This window comes from Brachyistius frenatus, unplaced genomic scaffold, assembly GCF_029030835.1.
Source record: "Brachyistius frenatus isolate BFR_SWC_R1_liver_20210118 unplaced genomic scaffold, ASM2903083v1 Contig_391, whole genome shotgun sequence".
In the NCBI taxonomy this organism is placed as follows: domain Eukaryota; kingdom Metazoa; phylum Chordata; class Actinopteri; family Embiotocidae; genus Brachyistius; species Brachyistius frenatus.
In genome coordinates this window covers 112,765-122,793 of record NW_027210990.1, presented here as the reverse complement: position 1 = coordinate 122,793, position 10,029 = coordinate 112,765, and the positions used below count along the sequence as shown (strand labels likewise).

The window sequence follows — 10,029 nt, the reverse complement described above, 5'->3', positions numbered from 1 at the left end:
GTGCTCATGCTGAGGTCCAGCACCTTTGTTCACAGTCTCCCCCCCCCCCACCCCGTGACCAGTGAAAGAGGTACACATCATGGAACAGAGATGAGCTGTCCTAAAAATGATGGTCTCCATGGACCTGATCTAAACTGTTCACTTTTCTCATTACGTCTGTATATCGAACACATGCTGCAGAAACGTGTTGCTCTGATGGAGATGACCGTCATTATTGTGTGTGAACAGGTGAAGAGGAGAAACGTGCTGAAGGCAGCACTTTACAGTTTACAACAAACTCATGTCATGTGATTTTTAATTAAATTAAAATTAGTGGCAACTATTTTAATCAAATGTGATTTGTTTTTTGTTTTTTAAAGAAATTGTCAAAAATTATTGTTTCAGCTTTTAATGTCTGCAACACAATTGTCTCTAATTGTCTTTAACTGCAGGACACCAACCTTTTAAATTAATAGATGTTTGTGGTTTATTAAAATAGAATAATAGCGGAGCAGAGCTCTGCAGCATGTCTGCAGTGAGGGTAGGCTTTTGTTTTGAAAGGGGCAGGAAGTGGTACCGGGTGGGAGTGTCGCGTGGTGCCGTAGTGAACGCCTTGACTGCGGCTATCCGGACGGCAGGCTGCAGCACACCGAGCGGCGACAGGCGCGTAGTTTCCCGCTGTAGACCCTCCGTGTTCCGGCCGTGTGTCCGTGCTGTCCCTCATGGCTCTCCGCTCTTTGCTCGCTCTGACGCTGCTGCTGCTGCCGCTGCAAGGTGAGTCTTTGTCCCGCGCTCCGCCGCACTGCCACGCGCTCTGCCTTTTGTGCCGCACTTTGCTTCAAGGCCGAATAACGGTGCACCGACCTGGGAGCAGCGGGGACACCGGGAGCAGAGCCCCGCCGCTCACCGTCCACTCCCGGTGTTTAAGTTTCCTCACAGACCCCCGTGTTGGAACAGGTTCGATTATTAGAGGCTCATTGTGTTCTGAGGACCTCTGAGGTGTTCTCTCGGGGTGCAAGTCTAACAGATGTGGAGCAGCTAGATCAGACCGGGTCATTCAGGGCATCAGTGGTTCTGTTGGATCTTTAGGATGTGATCGGAGGAAACACCCAGTCTGTCTGAGGTCCAGCTGCACGTGCTGGAATGGTGTCCCTGTGGGTACTGATGGATGGGTGGTGTACTGACGGATGGGTGGTGTACTGAAGGGTGGGCAGTGTACTGATGGGTGGTGTACTGATGAATGGTGTAAAGATGGATGGTGTACTGAAGGGTGGGCGGTGTACTGATGGGTGGTGTATTCTCTCAGTGGTGAGAATGTGGAAAGCCTCAGTCTGAAATGAAAAAAATCTGTCTATCAATTCACTTTATGAATTTGCAGATTATGCAATGTAAATCATGGTCCTGTGTCCTGTGTCCTGGTCCTGTGTCCTGTGTCCTTTGTCCTGTGTCCTTTGTCCTGTGTCCTGTGTCCTGGTCCTGTGTCCTGTGTCCTTTGTCCTGTGTCCTGTGTCCTTTGTCCTGGGTCCTGGGTCCTGGGTCCTGTGTCCTGGTCCTGTGTCCTGTGTCCTTTGTCCTGGGTCCTGGGTCCTTTGTCCTTTGTCCTTTGTCCTTTGTCCTGGGTCCTGGGTCCTGGCCCTGTGTCCTGTGTCCTGGCCCTGGGTCCTGGTCTGCATATGCTGCAGGGAACGCACACGCTATGCACACGCTATGCACACACTATGCACACGCTATGCACACGCTATGCACACGCTATGCACACGCCTCGCAGACTCAAGGTCACCGCCCAAGTCTCTCTCTGCTTGTTTGTATTGAATTCTGATTTCTGATGTTTATGTTTGTTTTCTTGTTTATTAACACTGCTTGAACTAAATGAAAACATCTTTATTTTCTACATATTTCTATGAATCTTGAATAATAGCAGTGAAATGAATCAGAGTCTGCTGACGGATCAAATCTCATCCAGTGAAATGATCAATATTTCTATCATCCATGTGCAGTTTCTATCTGGAAGTTTGACTAAAGTGATCAGTTCATCATCATCTCATTATTTCTGTCTGTAGTCTGACAGATTCTGACAGTGTGGCCTCCCTTTGTCCCCTGTCCTCTGTCCTCAGGAGTCCTGTCTCAAGACGACTTAAACCTGGCTGATGCTCTGGGTGATGGTGACAGTAAACCAGGTGAGTGCAGTGAAGCCCCTCCCACCTGTTTCCACCCAGAGTGAAGCCCCTCCCACCTGTTTTCTCCCAGAGTGAACAGATGCTCTGTTTCAGGTCTGATGGGGAACTGACATGCTGCTCTTCACTTTTGAATGACAGCAGAAGGAATAATCCCTTTTTATGAATATAATTAATGTCTTTTACAGCAGCGTCTGTGACACCAAGACCAGCAGCACCATCAGGAGGAGGAGGAGGAGGTGAGGACCACATAGATGCCACTGATACAACATGTTCTAAAAGAACCCTGCACTATAATATAATATAATATAATATAATATAGTATAATGTGATATAATATAATGTGATAAATGAGGGGTTTTGTTTTGAAATCCCAGTTGTGTAGATGAAGTTACATCCTATAACAGTAGGTTCTCTCTGCAGACTTTGATCTGATGGAACTGTTGGATGTCACCACCACCAAGGCTCCGCCCAAGGTTGTTCCTAAAGTCCCAGCAGGCACCAAGGCCCCCGCCAAGCCCCGCCCCAAGCCCACCGCCAAGCCCCGCCCCAAGCCAGGTGAGAGAGAGGAGGCTCCTGAGGGTCTGTTGTTAGTTCTCCTCCTGCTCCTCCTCCTCTGACTTCATGCTGTGTTCAAAAAGGAAGTCAGACATTCAGCAGTATTTAGTTTCTTTACTTTCTGACTCTCTCTGTTCACTCCTGTTATTTTAACCCTGTATTTGACCTTTACTTTGCAGTAACTTTGATTGTTGACCTTTGAACTGCAGCTGCTGGTGATTTGGACCTGGCTGATGCTTTGGACCCCAACAATGACATTGGTGTGAAGGATAAGAACAAGGGGCCGGGAGGTGGGTGGTTGAGTCCTCATAAGAATAGTAGAGTTAAAGTCAGCGTGTGAAGAACCGCAGAGAACCAAAGGTCATCAGGTCATCGGGTCATTAGGTCATCTTCATCTGTGTCTTCTTCACATGTTCTTTGTGTGTTTGTGTTTTGGACTGATCTTTATAGTTTTTATAAAGTCCATTCTCACATCCTCAGTTATTGTTTGATATTCGCTACATTTCATTAATCCAGTGATCGTATATATTATCTGATATCCGTCTATAATCCAGGATTATTATCTGATATCCGTCTATAATCCAGGATTATTATCTGATATCCGTCTATAATCCAGGATTATTATCTGATATCCGTCTATAATCCAGTGATTATTATCTTATGTCAGTCTTTATCGTCACTGATGATGGTCTTTGTGTCTGCAGGTCAGTTTTCTGACAGCGACCTGGTTGCTGTTGGTGAAGACAACAACTACAAACCAGATAAAGGAAAAGGTAACAAGGACCTTTAGATGAAGTCATGTTATTTATTGAAGTCCTGAAGAGGTCAGATGGTAACTCTGTGTCCACAGGGGGGCGCCAGAGTGGGGACAGTGGCCACGTCAACCAGTATGACAACAACACAGGTGCAGTTTCACCAAGACGAACATGGATGAAATATATATATAAAAATATATATATGTATCATGGATATATTCATCCATGTTCATCAATGTGTGTGTGTGTGTGTGTGTGTGTGTGTGTGTGTGTGTGTGTGTGTGTGTGTGTGTGTGTGTGTGTTTCCAGAGACCACAGCAGAGGTGGGCACCATTGCAGGGATAGTGAGTGCGGTTGCCATGGCACTGGTGGGTGCAGTGAGCAGCTACATCTCCTACCAGAAGAAGAAGCTGTGCTTCGGTATCCAGCGTGAGTCCTCCACCACAGCTGACACAGCTCTGACACTGCATGGAGGCGTGGCCTCCTTGTCACATGATCATAGGAACATTTTGTTTGATGAATTGATTAATCAGTCCATGAACTGTGTAACAGCTGCTTCAGATGTTCCTTCATTCAGTTCACAATGGTTCCATGTGATGGAGAAAAAGATAATCTGAGTCACAGCATGTTTAGTTTTCCTTCAGAAATGATCAATAATTGATTATTCAGATGATTAGTTTACTGTCCACTGATTGATTGATCAAGTAAACTGATCCATGAGGTAACTTCACAAACTGTTTCAGCTCAAAGACTTCATTAGAAACAGAAGCTTATTTATCAGAGTAGAAGACGAAACTGTTCCACCTGACGCTAACTGGAGAAACGACGACGCAGCAGAATGTTTCTGACAGCTGTTGGTCTGAGAGTCTGTGGTGTTTGGTCTTTATGTCAGAGTGGAGCTAAGACAGAGTCCAGGTCCCTGCTGAGTCCAGCATAAACCTGTTCATGGTCCAAAACAGCAGCCACAGTATGAAACTGTCAGAAAAACTACTCAGAGGCTGTATTCAAAATCAAACACATCGGACATTTATTCTTGCAAGAAGGAGCAAATACATGTACACTCAAAGAAGGATGTCCAGCATTGCTCAATGTCTCTCCTCTGTAGGGCAGCTTTTATACAGTGTGACAAGCAGTTGTATGAGTTCAGTTGTATGTCACAAGATAAGGACATATGGACGTCATAAATTAAGAACATATGGACGTCGTAAATTAGACCATGCTGTGCACAGATAGTACTGAGTGAGGTCGTAGGTCACAAGATCAAGACACGGAGACGTCATGTCTGAGACGTTGCGTCTGAGACCATGCCGTGCACAGATAAATGGCTCCTTCCTTGAGACAATAGGAACATGTTGTGATAGACAAACATTCGACAAGTATGATGAGTTCATTATTTTTCCATCAGAAACCACTTCACTCTGGTGTCAAAGTTCATAATTACTCAGAACATCATCACTCAGCCTGCCGTCTCCATGGAAACGTCTGTTCCAGGAACTGCTCCACAGAGCAGGTGGAGAACACAAGCTGAAGCTGAGACCACAGATTCATCTTCTTCATCATCTTCATCATCTTCATCCTCTTCATCCTCTTCATCCTCTGCAGCTGTGAACTCACAAACTGTTCTGTTGTTTCCACAGAGAGTCTGAACACTGACATGGTGAAGGCTGAGAACCCTGAAGTAGTGGTGGCTACAGAACCACAAGGTACACGCACACGCACGCACGCACGCACGCACGCACGCACGCACGCACGCACGCACACACACACACACACACACACACACACACACACACACACACACACCCTGTCCTGCAGGAGAGCAGACAGTCAATCAGAAGGCAGCTCCCAGGTGATGCTGCAGGTATCAGATGGTGAGTGTGTGTAGGATTCAGTGACACCAATGAATCTTAGTTTCACACATCAGTTCCACAGTCATGAAAACAGGATGATGAAGATTGAACACATCAGTGTGTTCAGGTTTAATGATGATGTCATCTGTAAACTGGTTGTTCTCTCTGGTTGCCATCCCATCTCGTGAGACTCCTTCTCTGAAACTCACCTCATTATGTTGCACATCCCATTTAAATGGACACAATTAACTTTCTTCTTTCCATCAAACCTGTTTATGAAAATTGTTACAAATGTTACAAAAACTAAAAGTGAAGTATTCAGAGTCTTCTCCGTCTCCGGTGGACGTCGCCTGTCCGTCCTCCTGCTGACTGCATCATGTCCACCATCATGTCTCAGTACATCACTGTTTGACGGACTTTGTGTTCCTGCTGATTTAAACTGTGATTTTACTTTCTGTATTTCTTCACCTGTCACTTCATTGATGATGTTACCAAAGATCCACAGCTGGACATCAACTGGACATCAGCAGGCTGCCAGCAGTTTCTGTCTCTTGTCCTTTGTCTCATAGAGATGACCTGTCTCTTCTTTTGTCTCTGCAGTCCAACAGACTCTCCTGGAGACATCGAATGCTGAACCTACTGCTGAAGAGAACACTGTGTAACACACACACACACGCGCACACACACACACACACACACACACACACACACACACGCACACACACACACACACACACACACACACACACACACACACACACACACACACACACACACACACACACATACACACACACACACACACACACACACACACACACACACACACACACACACACACACACACACACACACGCTCCTGTAGCTCTGAGCTGTAGAAGCAGGGGTTTCTGGGATTTGTAGTCTTTTTACGCTGAATGGGAACACGTTTTTTTTTTATCCTCTGTTGTAAACATAACCGCCAGTTGATGGAACTTTGACTAACGTGTAAATAGTAATTTATTGTTCACGGTTTGGACGCCACCAACACTGTCCTACAGCCTGTCCTCCAGCCTGTCCTCTGGCAGCAGACTGAGTGGAAGACACTGGAGACAGACGGAGGCGGGTCCTTGTGTTGCATGTTGGAGTGGGTGTGTCCGTCACTGAGACACGCCCACTCTAGTTTTATCCTCCTGTTTTTTAATGAATGAAAGTTGTGAACTTTAATCAGGAATATCTGATTTATTGAAATGAACAGTGGTTCTTGATTGAACTTTTTTGACGTGTAACTGATTGAAAATCTGACTCCTGATCATGTAGAAGAATTCATCCTCTTAATGTGATGTTTGATGTAGCGTGTTGTTGTCGGTTTGTTTGGTACTATTAGAATATGTTGGAGGACATGAACAGTTGGGTCGCTGCAGCTTTGTTACCCTCTAAACATGCGTTGGCCTTTAATGAGGGAGCAGCATCCTCATGGAACTGGAGTTACTGCAGGTAACCACTGTTGACATCAGGTGACGCTGACATCATCAGTTGCTCCTCCTGTGAAGAACTAGTTGCCTAATTGAGTTTGAAAATAAAGAAGGTGGCCAAACATGAGTGTCTCCTGACGACCTTTGACCTTTTATCGTGTAAATATCCTTAAATCGAAACGAGTTTCCGCTTTCATTCCCAGTAGCCTTTAATGACGGGACGTCTCAGTGTAGAACCGATCAGAGAACCGATTCAAGAAAGTTCAGGCTGAACGAGAGGTTTAAACGGTAGTGCCAAATATGAAACATCACATAACCCCGCTGCTGCAGATACCACCCCCCGCTGCAGTTCCCCCCCCCCCCCCCATCCCGCTGTGCTCCTGTTGAGTGAAACAGGAACAGGCGGTGACCAGACTCTCAACAGAAACTGTTCGACATGATAAACTGTAGATCTTTTTGTTTGTGCTCCGTTCTCTTGTGTTAGCAATAGTGTATGTGTGTGTGTGCCAGTGCACAAGAGGGAGGGACCTGTTCCCATGGCGACCAATTTGACTTTACATCATGACATCCCCACCTGAGTCAGACCAGATGAAGCACTTTGGAAGCGATGAAGACAACAGTTCCTGTGAGGACGTTTGTCTCCCCCTGCTGCCACTGACAGGCATTACAACAATACTGTCCTGCAGGAAAACACTCCCTCTCTACTGCAAACTGGTGGACGGCTTCTTTTAGAAATTGATCTGAGGCTCACAGAGCATGCTCAGTCTGCCTCCACCCGGCCGGTGAGGGACGTTTAACCAGACGTACAAATTCACCTGCTCGTGTGAAGTTATTTGGTTTGAATGAAACAGGCGTTCACCTGTGAGTCGACAGGTTTCCGTCCTAAAGACCTCAGAGATCAACGCTGAACCATCAGCTGTCTTGTTGGGTCCTGACACCACCTACCTGCTGGCAGGTGGACGCGGTGGGTCTGATTATTCTGAAGTCCTTCACATAACTGATGCTAAGACTTGAAGACAAGCTGACTCAGGTGTTCACTCCAAACGAAGCAGCCGGCCAATCACAGTGCAGCGTGGCTGTGAACGCCGTCTTCAAAGTGGTCATCATGGGAACAGGATGGAGGGAGGTGGAGTGTGATGCTGATGAAGGTGAGTCAGTGTCCACTGCGACACACAACCTGTGGTTCAGATAATCTAGAAGTTCTTTAGCTGTTAGCCACGTTAGCTGTAGTCTGAATAGTGATGACGTGTGACGGTTGTACATATTACTGTGTTTGTACTAGTAGCAGTGTGTTGGAGAACATTTCTGCTTCTCATTAGACACTCAGTGTGTGTGTGTGTGTGTGTTTACACTCTTGCCTGCTCTTTTTACACTTTGTACCTGACTGGACTTTTCCTACCTGAGCTCAGCACTCGCAGCTGCTTCCTGCTGACTCCATCCACTGTTTTCTACTCTCATCTTTCACCGCAGCACCAGACACACACTCAACCTGCGTTTATGTCGTGTGTGTTGGTTGTGTGAAGGTTAACACATGATGCTCTTACTGATACATCTGAATTTAATGAGATTAGATTAGATTTGACTTTATTAATCCCACAGTGGGTAAATTTACTCGGCACAGCAGCATAGAGAAAGACAAAAAAAGTGCACACAATATGAACAAATTTACAAATGTTTCCACATCTGTAAACTGAGCCTCTGTTACAAACAGGAGGAGGAGGAGGAGGCCTCGTTCACAGGCTAACAGACATGACAAGAACACACACCTGGTCTCAACATGTCTCCTATCCACAATTCCTTCTGTCGGACACTCTGAAGCTGCAGCACCAACACACCCAGTGTGTTCACTGTGATTTGACCTGTAAAGCGGCTCCGCCCCCTGTGATGTCTGCCCGCTCCCCTCTAAAATAAGAACAAATACTAAGACCTTCTTCGACTAGACTTACTGCTTATCTAAAGTATTAACACCAGTCACATGACTCTCCCTCCATATTTAACTCCTTTATCGATCCGATGTGTTCAGGAGCGTTTGGTCCATCTGTGAGGCTCCTCATGAATCAACATATCTTTGTGCTCCAGACTGTTGGACAGCTGTTCCTACTGAAACCTGGAGCCTCAGATCAGAGGGTAATGAAGCAGAGCGGCCTCAGGGGGCGCTGTTGGACAAGCGTGTTGTGTTCAGGGGCTGTTGGACCAGCGTGTTGTATTCGGGGGCTGTTGGTGGTTGGAGCTGCTGTTAGAGTTTCTCTGCCTGTAATTTAAAATGGTGCTTCTCTCTTTGCCTTACACCCTGCACGGTCCAACGGGGCGCTACTCTTCCACCACACTGCAGCTACAGCTGAGCACCAGCAGCAGCATGCCTGCACCTCCTCTGGGTGACAGCAGGGGGCTGCAGTACCCGGAGGTGGCTGCAGATGTCGCTGTCTGATCCGGCTCAGGCTGCTGAAAGCTCAACGTCACTCAGATCAAACACTAAACAACAAACCTTTCTGTCTCCTGAATGTATTCACCGTCTTCATGTTTTAGAACCATTGGGCTTGTAGCAGAAATCTACCAAAGATGCTGATGGAGATTGACTTTGCCTTTATTTATTTTATTGGACTGAACGATCTGCTGAGGAAAACAAAACCAGGACAGAAAGAAGCGGATTTGAATGTGAATGCAACAGGCCGTCCTCCCCTCCTGAAGTGGGACAGACTGATTCTGGTCCAACCAGCAATCACGTCCTCAGAACAGATCCGATCCGGTCTGCTGTGAGAGGGCCGGTTCTGTAAGTCCACCTGCCACATGCACACCGATCCAGTGATGCTGGATACACATACACACTGTAATGCATGCTTTTCTCTACTTACTGTGTACAGTAACTCATAGCCCCTAGGAGTTCAACTCTGTGTCTCTGACCGCTGAATGTTGGACACTGCTTGAAGTGTAGTAGTGAACTTTCTCTCTTCTTCCACTAGTTAACGTGCCGCGATATGTTGTTGTTACTAACAGGAACCAATAAAACGATCTGTTTCAAAGAACCACGAACAGTCTGTTGGTCATTTTTCAGTGGAAGGTCAGAAGTAAATATGGCTCATCAGGTAAATTCACATAATCCGACAAACATGTTTCTTTTAAAAACACAAATTGCTTCCACAAATAGAGACACTGACTCCTAGGTTCAAAAGCAGTAGAAGAAGAGGAAGACATGTTACAGCTTCCACTTTTGAAGACATCAGTGTAAACTAGAGTTAAACCTGTGTTAAACCTGAGATAA

At 46.2% G+C, this 10,029-nt stretch overlaps 1 protein-coding gene across 2 annotated transcripts; it reads left to right on the top strand.

Moving 5' to 3' along the window:
• The first annotated feature begins 565 nt into the window (after positions 1-565).
• On the top strand, positions 566-9,793 carry cd99l2 (CD99 molecule-like 2). 2 transcript variants are annotated; one of them, XM_069724682.1, is made up of 10 exons: positions 566-753; positions 2,094-2,156; positions 2,345-2,389; positions 2,577-2,711; positions 2,921-3,001; positions 3,416-3,484; positions 3,562-3,615; positions 3,776-3,895; positions 5,104-5,169; positions 5,917-9,793. In XM_069724682.1, the coding sequence occupies exons 1-10, from the start codon at positions 702-704 to the stop codon at positions 5,976-5,978; spliced, it is 747 nt and encodes a 248-aa protein (XP_069580783.1). In that variant the 5' UTR covers positions 566-701; the 3' UTR covers positions 5,979-9,793. The 2 variants fall into 2 exon arrangements, with proteins under 2 accessions (XP_069580783.1, XP_069580782.1); XM_069724681.1 differs by having other exon boundaries at positions 568-753; positions 2,342-2,389.
• The last annotated feature ends 236 nt before the right edge of the window (positions 9,794-10,029 follow it).

Bases quoted from the DNA above. Each gene is read 5' to 3' on its own strand.
- cd99l2 (XM_069724681.1), top strand. From the start codon at position 702: ATGGCTCTCCGCTCTTTGCTCGCTCTGACGCTGCTGCTGCTGCCGCTG. The intron at 754-2,093 runs GTGAGTCTTTGT...CTCTGTCCTCAG, and splicing joins GCTGCTGCTGCCGCTGCAAG to GAGTCCTGTCTCAAGACGAC. The intron at 3,616-3,775 runs GTGCAGTTTCAC...GTGTGTTTCCAG, and splicing joins CCAGTATGACAACAACACAG to AGACCACAGCAGAGGTGGGC.